The 17,912-nt window shown below is 38.4% G+C and overlaps 1 protein-coding gene across 1 annotated transcript in view; it reads right to left on the bottom strand.

The window, feature by feature from the left end:
* crhr1 (corticotropin releasing hormone receptor 1) overlaps positions 1–17,912 on the bottom strand; it is a 140,887-nt gene that overhangs the window by 92,116 nt on the left and 30,859 nt on the right. The window contains exon 2 of the mRNA XM_079891186.1: positions 2,197–2,284. Within this exon, the coding sequence (XP_079747312.1) occupies positions 2,197–2,284 (88 nt within the window). The remainder of the gene's footprint in view (positions 1–2,196; positions 2,285–17,912) is intronic.

Genomic DNA, 17,912 nt, shown 5'->3' with positions numbered 1-17,912 from the left:
TTTGTCTTATTTTTTGCCTATTTGTATTTTCTTCTCAAGAGCTGATCCTTAAATTAAACATAATGGAGAGCACAGCTATAAATAAGCAACCGTAAAGAAATTTTCTCTGTACAATGTACAAAACACAACACGTAAACAGAGTTTTAAGCTGCATTTTACTGTTTAAACTTTAGTTGCAGAAAATTTGTATACAGAAAATCTGTTACTTCATCCCCTTAGTGTTTCACACCAATTCACACTCGCTAATCCATTGCAAAGCCCTGAACACAAACAGATCTGTGGTGTATTCTAGCATGCATTAGTTCTCTATATACCCTTGCTTCAACTGCAAACCAAAATAAACCCCAGTAAGTCTTGGGCTTTACAAAGCAGCACAGAAACAACCAACTGAATCCAGCCACCACAACTTTCATCTCCTTATATTGCCTTTTCTAAGCACATGAAGTTTCGTCTGCACTGAAAAGTAAATGTCACATAGGGCTATCCCATGAAAGACCATGGGATAACAATCAATAAATCTTGCTGCACCCTGTATGTCCCCTTTCGTTATGAGTTCAGAATATAAAAGCATTAAATCGGGGCTACTCAACTTTAGAGAGCTCAGGGGCCGCAAAACCGGATCCTTTTAGCCACAAGGGCCTCACTCCTAATATTTATGTCTAGTTCAGTCATGAAACTCTAGAGGGAGCTTTACATGCAATCTGCAAGGAATCACATCATTACCAAAAGCGCAAGCTGATTGGCTTCTGATGTTTTACATGATACAAGGAGTTAATTAAGCATAAGCAAAACTAGCATGAGAATATGCATTTTGAGTTGATGACAGCAACAGCAGTAAATACACCTGTTCAAAATCATGTTTGATGGTTTAAATTTGCCTGTGATACAAATTAAGCATATAAGCAAGCTAGCATGATAATATGCATTTTAAGTTAGTAGCAGCAGCAGTTAATACACCTGTTCAAAATCATATTTGATGTTTTAAAGTTGCGTATGATACAAGGAGTGTATAATTAAACATATGAGCAAGCTAGCATAATAACATGTATTTTGCGTCAAAAATAATAACAGCAGCTGTAGGAAGACAACCTTTCTTTCTGCGAGGTTATAGGCAAGCTTGCATGAGAACCCATTTTAAGTGATTTTTTTTTATTTTATTTTTTATGAAGAATGTTCAGCATTACATGTCTTGGCAATATATCTGCTTGTTTGAGGGGACTGTATTGTCCTATTGTCTTCCTATAGTCTCTGTGTGAGGATTATGTCTATTAATGCACCAGCATGTTTTACATACTCTTGGCACCAGGCATGAGTGTTGTCTTGTATTGTGTAATTCTTCTTGTTCCTTTGTCGGGGGATCTACTCCACCAAGACCAAATACATTAATTGCTATCTTCAATAATATGCTGGGCCCTTTACATTCAATTTGCAAGCAATCACATTACTGCATGGCACGAGCTGATCGGCCTCTGTTGATCCTGCAGTCCAGCTCAACATTTAAATAGTCTGGTTCATTGATTGCTGTAAGCTAGTCCTGCAGCATGCCATCAGTTCCTTTGAAATCCACCACCTCCCCCAGCTCCACCTGCCTAGATCTGCTATTTATGTATGCCTATTCATGCAGCAGCAGCAGCAGCATATCTTTCATGCTCACAGCAGTGTGACTATATATCTAGCAATAATCAACAGCAGCGGAAACAGCGTAGCAGATCTAGAATGCCAAGACCAAATACATTAACATTGCCATATTCAATAACATGCTAAAACTATTCTGAGAGTTGTCTTGATTTAAATAGTATTATTTTATATTAAAGGGAAAGTTTAATAAAAAAAAAAAAAAAAAAAAAAAAAAAAATTCTGTCATCATTTACTCACACTCATAAAAAAAAAAAAAGAAAAAAGAAAGCCGTACAGGTTTTAAACCAACATGAATAAAGACCCAAATCTCCTGGAAATGTGTTCAGTAAAGGTTCTCGAGGTCAACAGAATCCGTTTTCAGATGTACTGGTGATATGCAGCTTAACCACAAATCCCATCAGCCGGCATGACACTTTATCAATACCTCAAAAGGGAGACCATTAACAGCAGAGGCCATTAAGTTGACTCGCGAAACTGATCTATGACCACGCTTCCCCAAACCTTAGCCCTTACATACCACCAAGCAAAATTGGTTTCAGATCAGTTATGGAGACTTACCTGTAAGATTTGTGGAGAGTAGGAGCAGAGTGTCGCAGGTCAGGTCAGCTGTTGCCCTGGAGATTAGTGTAATCCAGATGGTCAACACCTGCAACGGTGGTGCAAAAAAAAAAGGAAATTTGTGGGGGGGCAACAAAAGTGTGGCTTTAGCATCCATCTGGACATCTAGCAAGACATGACATACAATGGAATAGTAAAGCAGGTCAACATCTGTCTTATGATAATGCAGGTGCGCTCGGGTACACAGTTGTGCTTCTGACATTTAAGACGTGCAACTTTACTTTCTTACTGCAGCTGAGTGATATGGACAAAAACATTATCACAATATTTTATCATTTGATACTGCTATTTATCACAACGGTCATTTCACACCATGAAAGTGAAAGGAAATACATTCCACATATGTGTCAGACCTCAAAAAAATTGTTTACAAGTAAAGTCTTCATAGAATAAGCTAATTTTATTTATTTATTTAGAATTTAAGGCCCCATGAAATCAGTTGTATTCTTTCCAAAATTGTGTGTTTTCCGTTTTTAAATTCAATACAAGTGTATCATTAAAATTAATGTAATTAATTCATTAAACTTTAACAATTTAATATAATATTAATATATATAGGACAACTTTGATTAACTTTTTGATCCACTTCAAATGTTGACTACTATATATATATATATATATATATATATATAATCAAATGAAAATATGTAAATTCATTTGCATTTCTGTTTTTGTCAAATAAGGTGCTGCACAATAGAACAATATACTGTATAAAAACATGGAAAATATTAATAAAAATGTATTGGTTGTATGATGTTCCTTAAAAGAAATAATATTATTGTTGTTGATATTGATGTATTGCCCTTCCCTAACTGTATGTTTCTTGGACTTTAAAAGACTATATTTCAGTCAGACTTAAACAGTAATTCATCTTTTAAAACTGTAATGTAAACCCTTCATTCAAACTGATTTCAGACCAGTTTTTTTTTTTTTTTTAAGTCAGACTAAACCGTGACAAATATCTACTACAATGTTGAGTCTGATGTTTAAATATAAATATATTTATACACAATATTTGTGACTCAGTTACTTATTTTATGTGTATTTTTTTAAAGGGATAGCTCTCATTCTTCTAAACAACGTAGCACTCATTTTTTCTTCATGCTTCATTTTCCTGTTATTTCATTTATCTCATACTAAAATTCTTTTCAGCATTGGTTTAAAAGATTTAAGATTTAATGTGCAGGAGAACAGGGCTTTCATTTCAAAATTACGTTCAGGAAATGAGAGGGAAAATCACAGATGTGACCCTTGTGCCCTAACATCAAGCTGGCTAAATGATTCCCTGTAACTGAACTAAATGCAATTTATATTTTTTCAAGCAGAATCCATTAGACATATTTAACTTAACCACAGCTTAAAGACTAATGGCTCTTTGAACGGCAAGAGAGACGGAGAGATTCTGCCCATGTTTGATTTGCTGTTATGAGACTCTCTAATTCATAGCCCTGGAAAAAGAGGTGTCGAAGAAAGCAAATACCCTTAACAGCATACAAAGAAAACACACACACACACACACACACACACACACACACACACACACACACACACACACACACACACACACACACACACACACACACACAAAGAATAGGGATAAATGAAGTGATATCACTTTCTTAAAATAGAAAGGGACAGCAGCCCATGACTGAATCCTATACACTGCCCTTCCATTCTCAGAGGGATAAAGTTTGCAAAGGCCCTGCATGGTCACATGACCTCGAAAAGCTTTCAGGTCGAGCTGGATGATCCATCCACACCCCATAATGAAACCATGAAAATTTACACCATCACCACAAACGCACTATGTCAACGGAAAGCAGCATTTTCTTGCAGAGTGAGGACAGCTTAGCACTAAAATTTTTACTAGCTGTTTAAAAATGACTGAAAGTTCCCAGTGGCATGAGGTGAACAGCCTGCCTTCTGCTGTCTACTGTTCTCTGACCTCAGTCACATGAGGACAGGTTTACAGAGTTCAGTGTTGATAGCTCTAAAGACCGTCTGCAGCACATACTCAAACTAGCGAGGGACTGAGGAGGGAAAAACGGAAGAAATACAGCCCCTGGAGTATTTTATGAGCTGGCAGACTAACACTCATCTCGCTGGTCGGCTGCTGGCTCACTCGACAGTAATCTTCTTGAAGCCTTGAACTGCCTTTTCCTCAGGTCCTTCCAGAAACATCCCAAACGCTCTTGCTATTTTTTTCTGGCTGTCCCAATCCATTTTCTGTCTCTTTCACAGACCTCATCCTGGCTCGCTTGTTCCACAAGGGTGCTGAAGGCTGGCTTTGTGTCGAGGGACGGTTGTGCCTTCAGACTTTCCTGTCACTTGGAACAGTTTCACTTCATCACCCTCAGCCACCACCACTGTAGGGCCATTGTAGAACCCATGTGCCGGACAGACAGGATTATCCATGAGGGCTTCAACCCATACTGTACACACACAATAGCTTGACAAACCGCTAGAGAGCTTCATGCTGACATGACCAGCAGGGGAGTAACTAATCAAAACTAATGATGCTACTAATTTAACTACATATTTCAGTAATAGTGTAACTTGTCCAGTAACAATCCTTCACTTTTTAAGCATTTAGAATCTGATTCATTTTAGCAATTCAGTCATTTAAGTGAAACATTTAAATGAACTCATTCAAACAAAGGACTCACTGACTTCCTGCCAAGATGGCAGCCTAGATAAAAAAATAATACTATTATATTTATTATTTTCAAAATAATATATTTAGTTGAATGCTGCTGTTTATCCGTGTTCTATTTAACTCTTTACTTATATTTTACCCATTTGTATTAGGAAGCTATGTTGCTCAGAGGTCCTCACGCCTTGTTTAACGCGGGTCTCACAATCACAAGCTCGCCAGCTTTGGTCACCAAACAGAGGTAATTGCCATATGCCATATATATATATATATATATATATATATATCAAAGATACTTTGGTATAGCCCCCGTGATTGCATACACTTGAAATTAAAGTAGCATTTACTTCAGTAGAGGTATGGCCACTACTACAGATATAAGTCAACCAACTTTCTTGTCTTATAATAGCTTTGGATTGGCCATGCCGTGGTTTCCAACGTACACTTATCTAAAGTAACATTAAATTAAAACAGTGGTAATACACACCCAGATTAAGGTTGGTCAAGCAGCACTTTTGCTGCCCTAAACGGAAATTCACTTCTTGTCTTTGCAAAAACGTACACTTGAATTAGTACCAAATATTAGTCGTCACCAATCTGACGTAAAACTTGCAGTAACATACAAATCCGTTTAATCTACTTGGGAAAACAATTTCAGAGTCAGTCGGAATAAAATCAAATGTAACAATTTATTATGTCAGGTAAATGTATCATGCCAATTTCATAATCAGTTCAAAGATAATAAATACAAAACATAAAATGCTCTGGAATAATGAGAGAAGATGCAAACCTGACATTATAAAATACATGATGTGGAGTGCCTGCATACACTCCGCATCACAGGCTAATTTGAGTTACAAATCACCACGAGCCTTCTTCAGCATCTCCTTAAAGGTAGGGTAGGTAATCCTGTTCAGAAACATTTTTTTTTATACTGGGTGAAATGGTCCTTCCATTCTGATAGTAGTCAATACATTATGTGTTCAGAAAAAGGAATGGAAAAAATCTGACCTCTGTAGCAGCTGTAGGACAGTAAAAACTCTGACCAATCACTGCCATTCGGTGCGAATGTAAAGAACCAATCAGATGCCTTCATGTCTCGTGCCCGAGCACCACTGCGTGCACAGCCCTGCGTGCACTCATCATCACATGTCACCGTTCCCGGAAATATTCAGATCACTACACCGAGTAAGCAGGAGTTTGCGGCACAATGGCTGAGAAAATGCAGCAAAAAGTACCAATGCCAGCTTTGCTACTTTGCTAAACTACTTCCTCGGACCCTGCCCGCACTCTTGAACGACCTCCTCTGCTTCGTCCCCGACCCCGGAGTGGACCTGTCCTCGAACCGACGATGCGGTACTTGTCACCGGAGTGTAACATTAGTCCTCATCAGAGTCAACAGTGTTTTCATCATGGAAACTCTTACATGCAAAACACCGTATATGTTATGACTCTTGCACGAAATTCACCTTCATCACAGTTTAACTGATGGTAATGGAAAAACGTGTATCAATGCAACCTAGCTTTGCCTTATAAATATAGCTCGTTACATATAGCCTAAATATAGCTCGTTACCGAATCAAACAAAATATATTTTAAACTTTACCAGTATCGATATGCTAGCTTGATAGTGAGTACTAAAAGCCATCATATTTGTTTATATTCATAGTGATAAAGTTAGGTATTTTATTACATGTGATTCTGACATGATGTCACTGCATGCACTGCGCTCCTCTCCACTCGTCTCATGTAAATAAATGCGTCTTCAGCTGAGCCTGAGCGCTTGGCGTCGCGCGTTCATGTGTTTTGGGGGCGTGGCTTTGGAAGGAGCCCAGAAGGGAGGGGGTGGAGTGAATGGAAATAATGACCTGTGTTTACAACAGTCGTGAGAGGTCTACAGACACTCGATTTTTATACTTTCTTTTTCAGAGTACTTACATTTTAATTATGTATTGGTATATAAAGACAGTTTAAACAAATTTGGAATGTTTTTTTTTCTGAACAGGATTACCTACCCTAGCTTTAAATACCCAGACCAAGGAAGAAACCTCATTTCAAATGTAAACATGAGTTCACAGTGGGAATTTGCATTAATCACCGTCCCAGACTTACTGGGGACAGAAGTTGATTTACATGGGGGCACACCCACAGCAGTTAACAAGATATCTCTAAACTCTCCACACCTTATTACCTTTTTGGTTTACTTCTGTGGGAATGAGACCTTTGTACCAGTCGCATTGAGACATTTCAAATTATATCAAACATGTTTAATACTGTATGATAACTGTTCATATTGAATCATATAGATTTTTGGGTGAATTCAGTTAGGGATGGGTGAAAGGAATGATGTGTAATTTGGGAGGTGATCAACTTAAGTGTGATCGTGTCTCGAATGGGGATGGTAATATAGCAAGAGAGTTCAAATGTTAATTTCCTTTGTTTTCTCAGAGAGTAGCCCTTTCTTCCAGTTCTTCCAGTTTCTCCAGTCTTTAAGCAATAGAAACCAATACAGATAATATAATCAAAATTATCCAAAATATCAGTTATCTAAATAACTTAAACCTTTGACAAATTGATACATCTCAAAATACACCCATCTGTACATTACCTAATATTTTCTTTAGCAAACCATGGTCAACCAGTTTCACCACACTGAGCATATCGGTTTGGCTGGCGAACTGCACCAGCTAGAAAAGCACCAAAGCTCTAGTAATCATAAACAAGCCATAACCAGTACATATATTCATGTAGGCCGAATGTGATCTTTTTAGCAAGGAGAACACCAGTGTATTTTGATCTCCTTCAAAAGAACAGTGCAAAACACACATTACTTTTCATTATCAAAACACCAAAGTCTCCACAGGGAGCCTCTTAGACATCTCTCTGATGCTTCTCCTAAGAGACAAGATAGAACTGAACTAATGAAAAGGCATTAAGTCCAGAAATTAACCGTTGTTGTTCCAGTATATCTTCTCTACATGCTGTAGGTGTGAAACTACTAAATCCCACTTCACATTTCAAACAAAGAACACTCTTTTACCTCATGGCCTTTGCCTCCCCAGCTAACAAAAATAAGTTGTCAGAACGTTTGCTAACATTCCCATTAGGTTAGGAAAACGTTATTTCTGAATGTTTTTTAAACATTGATAAGGTTTTTTTTTTTGTATTAAAGGGATACTTCACCTCTGGGAAGATGAATGTGTATTTAAAATAGGTCATTTAAGTAGAAGAAATGTGAAGAAATTTTTGAATTTGGAGCTTTCTAGACTGAGAAAAGCCAGAAAATGTATTTTTGGCTTATGTGGATGAAAGACAACAACTCCCAGAATGCACTTGCTTCGCTGCCTTAGGAGGCCACGCCTACCGGTAAGAGTGCGTAGGCTAGCAACAACAATAGCTAGCCTACGTGATGAGTTTGCGAGGGATTAGAGATCGTCCAAAATGTCCGGGATTCGGCTTTTGCGTTCTACAGTCGCCATTCATTCATGTTTACAGTGGCGAGCAGGACGAGGCTGACGGCCGCGGGAGAACAGCGCGAGGCCGGTGCAATGATTTCTGAGACGCGCCGGGTCTCGCATCTCTCACGGAGGAGCGGGAATTTTTCTTAACAATGGTAAAACGCACATCAACCGATCACTTGTTTAGCGTTCATGTAAACACTACATTCAAATTCACCAATCGGAATGAATTCAGTTAGATTGAAAGGTGTGCATGTAACGTTAAACAATGAATGGCGACCGCAGAAAGCAAAAGCTGAATCCCGTACATTTTGAACGATCTCGCCCGCCGGACAAGTCCGGGGAAAGGAGGATGGTTACTTACTCAGCTTTCTCCTACTATTCAGCTTTCTCCACAGAACAAGAGCCTGCTAGCTTAGCTTCCAAAGAAAGACGGCTGACACTGTGTACATTCTGTGAGTGAGATCCCACCCTGTATGGGCGGGCTGAAAACATGCGGAACAACGCCATCTACTGGCTGTAGTCTTTAGCCTCTGTCCAGAAAATCCTCCGATGACGCAAAATGACGATATTTGCGTCATCGGAGGATTTTTTCCAGACAAAAAATACATAAATCTCTTGTCTAAGGGGGATATGAGGATGGAAAGCATGGTAATTCGAAAATACTACAGGTTTTCTACTAATACAAAGCTTAATGCTAAATCCTGAAGTAACCCTTTAAGAACGTTTTTTCTTGGTTAATGTGAACATTAAAGTAACATTCCATTCACTCATTTTGAAAATGTTATTAAACGTTATTTCTGAATGTTTTTTAAACGTTGAAAATGTCCAGTTTTTTTTTTAAATGTATTAAGAACGTTTATTCTTGGTTTATGTGAACGTTACAGGAACATTCCATTCTATAATTTTGGAAATGTTATTTTTGAATGTTTTCTGGACATTCACATCACCCTGAACGGATGACCCGTCCATCACCGGGCTTAAAATCACAAGGACGTTCCATGAACGTTGTTATAAGAACGTTTTCACACAACATTATGAGAGCATCAGTCAAGTACAAATAGCATCACAAGGACGTTCTAAATACTTTGATCTAAGAATGTTTTTCTCTCAACGTTACAAGAATGTATTTTAACTCTATAAACATTATAAGAACGTTCCAGAAACATTATTTCAGGAAAGTTTTTTACTAACATTTACATAACTTTTACATAACGTTAGTGAAAGTTATGGGAACGTTCCCTGTTAGCTGGGTCGTTCTGTCTCTCTCAAGGAACTCTTGAGATTGACCTCGAAGGAACCCGCTTCTGCAAAGCAGAGGTGAGAACTCCCCTATCACGCATGTACAGGGTCGGTCCCTGAAGAATGGTGGACAAGGAAAGACTACTAATTGCCTGAGAAGAGTCAGAAATCTTTAGCAGAAACCTAGGTCATTTAAAAAGAGCAAGGATGAAAAAGCTCTGATCTCTGATTATAAGGCCTGAACAGATTAAATATATACTTTTATAATTGCCTAAAACTTTGCATCTCATTTTTTTTTTTTTTTTTTTTACATATTCCACCAAAACCCTGTGAGGAAAGCTCAAGTAGGCTACCCCTTCATTGACCAAAAAAATGTTCATTTTAATTCATACTGGACATCATTTAGTACTATCATTAATATTATTTAAGTGGCCATTATGATGATGATTCATTTTTAAACTGTACTGTTTACAATGTTTGTTTATCATTGTTTCAAAAAATCAAAATAATAATACAAAAATATAATAAAATAAAATGTGGATAAAAAATAAAATCAAATAAAATATGGATCAATAATACAATAAAATAAAATAAAATAAAATAAAATATGGATCAATAATAAAATTAAAAATAGATAAATAATAAAATAAAATAAACAAACAAATAATTAATTCATTACCGCAGACTCACCAAGTCAGATGCTTGTGCTTGTGTATCACAAGTTTGGATAGTTCTGAGAACAATAATCTTTCCCAGAAAAAGAGATAACAGCAAATTACTGATTTGATAACTAGATAACAGAGGTCACAGTCAATTGCAAGCTTTGTGTGGTGAAATTTAATTACCAGGCATGAAATATCATCCACAGATCATATTATGACAAAAAGTATCATTCACTTTCTTTTCTTGCACACACACACACACACACACACACACACACACACACACACACACACACACACACACACACACACACACACACACACACACACACACACACACACACACACACACACACACACACACACACACACAATAGTTAAACCTATTGACAGCACATGTCATAATTTCCGCTGGTACATCCTAAAATACAGCACTCTCTGGGGTATATGCTGTTAGATGCTTGGTTAAACCAGAAATGAGATGTGACAGAATCCCCCATGCTCTGGCACAGTATATCAACTATTTATGAGGAAATGATATATGAAAGATGGCATCTTATAGTAAATTTACCTAATGGCTCTTAACCGTTACTTTCCATCTCCCCATTGTGACTTGCAAATAGGATGTAAAGGAAATGCAATTTCAACTCCCACCCCTAGAACTGATCTGTATTCTAGCAGAACTTTATAAGACTGGCTCTTTAGAAACCATTGTTGAGCAGCTTAGAGAAGATCAAATTCTATCCAGCATTGCCTGCATGTTTCTCCGAGGCAGGTCTATTTTGGGCAGAGAATCAAACATCTAATCCTTCTTACAGTCTGAGAGGATAAAGAAGCCACATTTTAACTAGCTATGTCCAAACTACACTGAACGATATCCACCTCTTTCCTTCTGATTCTGTTTTGCCATCTATCCCTGCTCTTTTTCTCCTCTCTCTATTTCCACCCTGTAGTTGCTCTTGATACTGAAATTCTTCAGATTCAATCCGACAGACTGTAAGCAATTGGAAAGGAAAGGTCTGGCACTGAGCTGTTGTGTGTGATACGACAAAGCATTTAGCAAACAATAACCAGACTTGGTCACAAGTCTTTTATCGCTGCCACACAGAGGTGGCAGCTAATCGACTCAATCCATGTTTGCAAAAGCCAGGTCAGTGTGCTAGATACAGTATTTTATTCATAAAAAAAGTATTACATTTACAATAAACAGTGAAACTAACAGAGGCTGTGATTTTCATGAAAGACTTGGCTAAGACTTTCATCAAAGAATCCGGAAACATTTTTGTGGTTTCCACAAAAATATTAAGCAGCACAACTTTTCAGCATTGATAAAAATAAGAAATGCACTGAAAAAAATGATTCATTGACTAGTTGAATTTACTAAAAAAAATTATGTTAATTGGATCCACATAATTGATTTTAGCTACATTTAAACAAATGCATTACGTTGAACTAAGTTCAGCTTAATGCATTTGTTTAAATGTAGCTAAAATCAATTGTGTGGAACCACTTACGATAATTTTTTTTTAGTAAATTCAATGATTTCAGTAAATTCATTGAATTTACTAAATGTTTTTATCGTAAGTGGTTCCACGCAATTGATTTTAGCTACATTTAAACAAATGCATCAAGTTGAACTTAGTTCAACGTAATGCATTTGTTTAAATGTAGCTAAAATGAATTATGTGGAACCAATTAACATAATTTTTTTTAGTAAATTCTACTAAGTCAATAAATCATTTTTTTCAGTGTGTTTCTTGAGCACTAAATCATATGATTTGTGAAGGATCATGTGACAATGAAGACTGGAGTAATGATGACTGGAATAAATTACATTTTAAAACATATTATTATTATAAAATCATAATTTTACAATATTACTGTTTTGCTCTATTTTTAATCAAATAAATGCAGCCTTATAAAGGTGAGCATTCTTTCAAAAACATTAAAAAATCTTGCCCCAAACTTTTGAATGGTAGTGTACTGTCTATATGTTTGCTCTGCGACTGCAAATGGTTAGAATGTGGCAAACAATAGAATTGGAATGGTGATATAAATACATTGTTCCAAGTGCAGTTACAATACATCAGCATTCCGGGATCTCTTGGAACACCTCTTTGTCCAATCAAATTAGTGGACTGAAACTAAACGTTGTACAAAATCTTAATGACAAAACGAAATGTAGCCGACCGCTCTCCAGCATGCTGTTGCTAAGAGGGAAATTAGCCTGGGGAAGATACTCAAAGAGCTAAGATAATTCAGGAAGAAAAATAATGAAAAAACAGCGGACATTGAGGATTTTAACAATACAAACAAGAGGATTGAGGAAACTGAAGGTCATATCGCGGATGCCAAGGAACAAATACAACTGACAGGCGAGGTGCTGTCTGAACTGTTAAAACTTCAGACTCAGCTCGAGGCTAGGCTAAAAGATCAAGAGGGCAGGTCTAGACGGGATAACATTTGAATTTATGGGGCCCTATCTTGCACCCACACTTTGACTTTGACTTTGTACACCGATGCATGTATCATTCCTATTTTGTACCCAACGCACAGCGGACTTTTCCCTCCACAGACGAACGTCGGTAAATTAGGGAATGAACTTGCACTCCCGGGGGCGGTTCAGCAAAAAGAGGAGGCGTGTTCTGGCGCAAACGTTCCCTGGTGCTATTTTGCAGTTCCAGAAAACAATTCCGCCACAGACCAGAAAAAACCTAGTCTAAAGTCAGTGGCGCGTTATTCAGATGCTATTTTGAGGGCGCATGCTTGGTCATAATGTAGCGTGTGCACAATGCGCATACACTTATCTACTTATCTGCTTATCTACTCTACACAGACGCAGCAGTTGTCATTTTTGCAAACCATACGTAATTACAAGGAAATATATTCCACACAAGGGAAATCATTGTGGTGTCCATGAAGATGTGAAAAAATAGGCATAAATCTAGCTTACACATTTACCCAAATTATAATACACCTGTTTAACCGAAGCTAATTTGGGTGGGTTTCTCCCATCCCCATACAATGTCACTTCTCTGTCTTTTACGGCCCTGGCGAGAACTTCGGTCTCCTCGGCTGTGAACCGCTCCTGGCGTGCTCCTGGAAAATCCACCGTTATAATAGCAATCCGCCATGGAACAAGTGCATCTGCATTTAAAGGGAATGTGAGATGACGCTCTGATTGGTTTATTTCACGTTCCGCCCAAACCACACCTATGAGTAATGAAGCTACTTCAGACCAACCCATTTTCTCTCCCCCCACTGCTCTCCGGGCCCTCTTCGGACCCAGAGATGAGAGAAACTGCTCTTTTATTGAGAATTTGGGTTCCGCTGGTTTTGAGGCCAGCAGCAGAACAAAAACAAAAGGGAACAAAAGATTTTCCACCCGGGGGAGGGAGCGGTGTGGTCATTTTCTCCCGAAGAGCAGTCCCGTCCATCTCTGGGTCGCCCGTCCTAGGGCCACTTGTCCTTGTCTTTGCCGCCCTTCTTGGCGGGGGCCTGGATGGGTGGGGGAGCCTACCTGCGACTGGCTCCATGGCGGCGTTTAGGTGGAGGCTGCTGCTGCGGCGCGGGAGCGAGGGCAGACACAGAAGGCCGCCCCTGGCGACAAGCAGACTGAGGGGTCGCGGGCGATGGGGTGGAGGCAGCAGCTGACCGCTGCGGCAAGATGTGTTTGATGGCCTCAGTCTGCTTTTGTACAGCCGAGAACTGCTGGGCGATGTTCTCGACCACGTCGCCGAAAAAGTTCCTTGGCCTGATGGACCTGCAGCAACACCATGGCGTGCATGGCAGAGGCGGCTTCCCCACAGGCCTTGTGAGCCTTGCCGGTTAAGTCCGACGAGTACTTACAGGCCCGGAAAGGGAGACACGGTTCTCGGCCATCATGTCCGCGTCTTATTCGGGCACCACTGGCACACCCAAAGGAGGCAGCGGCACCGAGTCGATGTCAGCGGAGAGGTCTGACCCACCCTCCGATGCAGCAATCGACATCTGTTCATCGCGGGGAGCACCGAAGGAAACGACTGGTACACACCTCGAGGATGGTCCAGCGATGGTTCTCCGTCCCTTTGCAGAAACGAGTGTCTCGACCGCAGCTCCGAGATGGTCATCTTCCCACAATGGGTACCATCCACGAAGGCTGCCTCAGAGTGTTCGAGGCCCAGACACACGAGGCAGTGATCGTGACCATCCCGCGATCCCAGGTAGCGATCGCATCCAGAAACACACAGATAGAATGTCATCTTTAGAAAGACGCGTTCTATCTATGTAAGCTCTTTTAGGGACTGCTCTCACTGGTGCTGAAGCACGCAGGGGAACGGTCACCGCAAAGGAATGTGCACCTGTCTGTGCGCTGTCTCTCTCTCGCTGGTTTTACCAAAGCCTAAACGGCTTTTAGGCGCTCTCAGCTGCGCACCTTACCAGCTATGAAAACAGTTTTTTGTTTGCTCAGAAGGCAAAAACAAAAAACAGAAAAGAGAGAGAAAGAGAGAGAAAAAGACCACTCGCGCTGCTGTGCTGTCACGCCCGCACCAGAGTGGAGAGGTAAAAAAAAAACTGGCTTGTCGAATTTCACAAGCTCCTGGGGAGTTTGTAGAAAGCATCGAAGTGCTTAGCTCCGAAGTAAAAGAATGAAGTGCAATCGCACCTTCTGCTCATTATATACCCGCGTTGCATGGCTGAACAGCTGATGCAAATGACTGCACGCCAATGTGCATTGGCTCATTTAGTTTCACTCAAAGTAGATTGGCCTCTCTAGCGAGATTCCTATTTGTCGGTCCGACGTATGCCGAGAGTGGCCGACTTATAGGGAACTATTATATAGCTGCCCAATACTTTACTGGTGCAATATGTGCAAAATATGGCCACAGCCATTTTAAAAATGTGAATTGCAAGACGCTCTAAAATTGGTCGTGTGCTTTGACAGACTTCAGCACAAATACTCTAAACAAAACTTTTAAGAAATAGATTAAGAAAGGAGTTATATCATACTATTATAACAAACATTTTTTTTAACCTTTCAATAATTTAAGAATCGGTCCGGGTTGGGAAATAACGACTTGCATATATACTTTAAAATAAGACACTACTTCCACTCAACAATGAACAAAAAGGGGAATTGGTAACAAAATGATTTTGTGAAGATTCTTGTCTGCATGTAAGGCTATACAACAATTAGTAAGGTAATTTTATCACTGTCCTCAAAATCATAAATCAAAATCTACCTCCTATGTCAGAAATAAATTGGAGAAGGAAGGAAACATGATTATAGCAGAAGAGGCTTGGTTAAAAACATGTACAGTAAATCCAAATGGAAACTATACAGGCTCCCACCAATGGAGGTTATTTGCGTGGAAAAATGTAATTCGGTTTTTTTTTTTTTTTTTTTTTTTTTTCCTGGCTTAAAAGTGCCATAGCGAAATAAGGTAAGGGTGTTGGAGATGCTGTAATTCAGAAGTAGCAAATCATCATAATATATATATGTCCAGTTATTCTCCTATTTTGGAAAGATGTCTATATGATTTATTTTTTTACATTGAAAGTTAAAATTCCATTCCAGTTTAATGTGTTATATTTAGGGAACCCAGATTTGCACACAACTAATTATTGCACTAACATCCATATGGTATATGTTCCTGGTTTCAGCCAAAAACGCTGTTACTCATAAATTGCTTCAACCTACTTCACCCACTTTAGAAGACTGGAAAGAATTTTTAACTGAAATATAGAATACGGAAATCCTGACCTTTTCTTTAATATCAAAAAGGCAAAATGGGCCTCTTTTATGGAAAACGTTGAAAGAATTTTCAACTCAGAGAAATGGTAATTATATAATAGACACCATCAGAGATTATTGTTGTCAAGTGAACATTGTAACTGTGCAAAGTTGCTATTACAGTACACTGTACTGAACCCTGTTTGTTTGTTTGTTTGTTTTGTAATTGATTTGGGTTCTGTAAGCATTACACATTTATTATGAAATTTGTAGGGAGTCAGTAAGACTGAGTGTATCCAGTTCCTTTTACAATTTAGCATTGTATTTTTGACTCCTATATAGGAAAAGATAATACTAAAAAAGATAGTTACTGTTAATGAGAACACTATGATTTTATGAAGATCAGAATAACACAGAATTGTATGCATGCAACGCTTTGTATTTTTTGCTCTACAGAGGTTCCCACATTTGTTCATTTAGCATTACTTTGCCAAAAGTGTATATAGTGTATTTGCTCTTCAGTAGTCCCTTCTTTCTACACATACTGTACATTTTTGTACATTACTGTACTGTACGTTTTTATTGACTCTGAAAAATACAATAAATATTAACATATTAAGAGCATCTCAACACAAAACTTTTTACAAAAAAAAAAAACTCTTGAAATTTATAAATGTGAATGTGAATACTTATGCGTATGACTTTACTGTTTAGTTCCATCTAAATGTCATTCATAAATACCTTAGTGAAAAAAACCTACACCAAAATACATTTATTTCATACTAAGTATACTACAAATCATTAACATATTTACTGACATAATGCTTGAAGCTTACTGTACATATGTATTTTTAGTATACTTAGCATGACATAAATTACATGCAAAATACAAACATCAATTACATTTTGGTACATTGATTTTCACTAGGGTAACTTTCCAATAAAAAAAAAAAAACTTTTTTGAACAAAAGTTTGCTATTATTTCTGATAAATGAGAGTTCTATAGAAATATTAAACTCAGACACTGGTTTCTGGAATTTCTGTCCCATCTAGTCGTCAGAGGATTCGCACGTCTCTAAAGTTCCAGAAGTATTTACATTTTATATGTCTTTCCAAATGTACAACAATGTGTGTGTACACTTTATGTACAAATTCCAACAAATACTAATAAGAAGGACTATACATCAATGTCCATCCCAATGTAATATTAAAATTACTATTGAAGCATTTACTTTGTGAATAAATAAATATTTCAGAGCTGAGGTTTAAGAGAACACACATATTATGCAAAACCATCTCAATCTGACTCAATCCATTTGAATTTCTGACCCTGGAGATTCTGTTCTCATAACGGTAAGGACAACAACCGTAAGCATTGTGTTGACCCTGTTTTGCCGTTGTCTGAAATTAGATATTATAGTTTGTGGTGTAATAAGTGACAATGTCATCCTCAATCCAGATTCCACTCCAAGGTAGATGTTAAAACAAGCTCATTCCCCAAAATGACTAAATTATCATAGAGAAGACCAAAGTCAATGGTTTTGTTTTTTCTGCACCACTTGGGGTGATCAAATTGTGAGCAAATGGTCATCAATTGTAGAATGGGAGCAGGTGAGGGACCATGAGAACAATCTCAAACATCATTAGCATACAGACCACATCTGTTCCAACAGAAGCAACTTAATTTTCATTAGGGGTGGTAAACTGTCACGGGATAAAAATGTTTGAGATTTGGATGTTCGGGGTTCATTCCGACTTTGTTAAACCCATGGTGCTTTGTGTTCTTTGTCAACTTCTTCATTGAGATCTTCAACGTCCTCATCATCTTTTCTTACAGTGGTCAGTTCTCTGAGGTCATCTGAGGAGACTGGCAGCGGTTCACTGGCAGCACCATTGGTAATGTGTAATCCTGCTCTAACAATAGCCTT

Source organism: Squalius cephalus (genome assembly GCF_949319135.1).
Source record: "Squalius cephalus genome assembly, chromosome: 1".
NCBI lineage: Eukaryota > Metazoa > Chordata > Actinopteri > Cypriniformes > Leuciscidae > Squalius > Squalius cephalus.
Note: the sequence above shows the minus strand (reverse complement) of the source record. Positions and strands in the feature narration are given on the sequence as shown.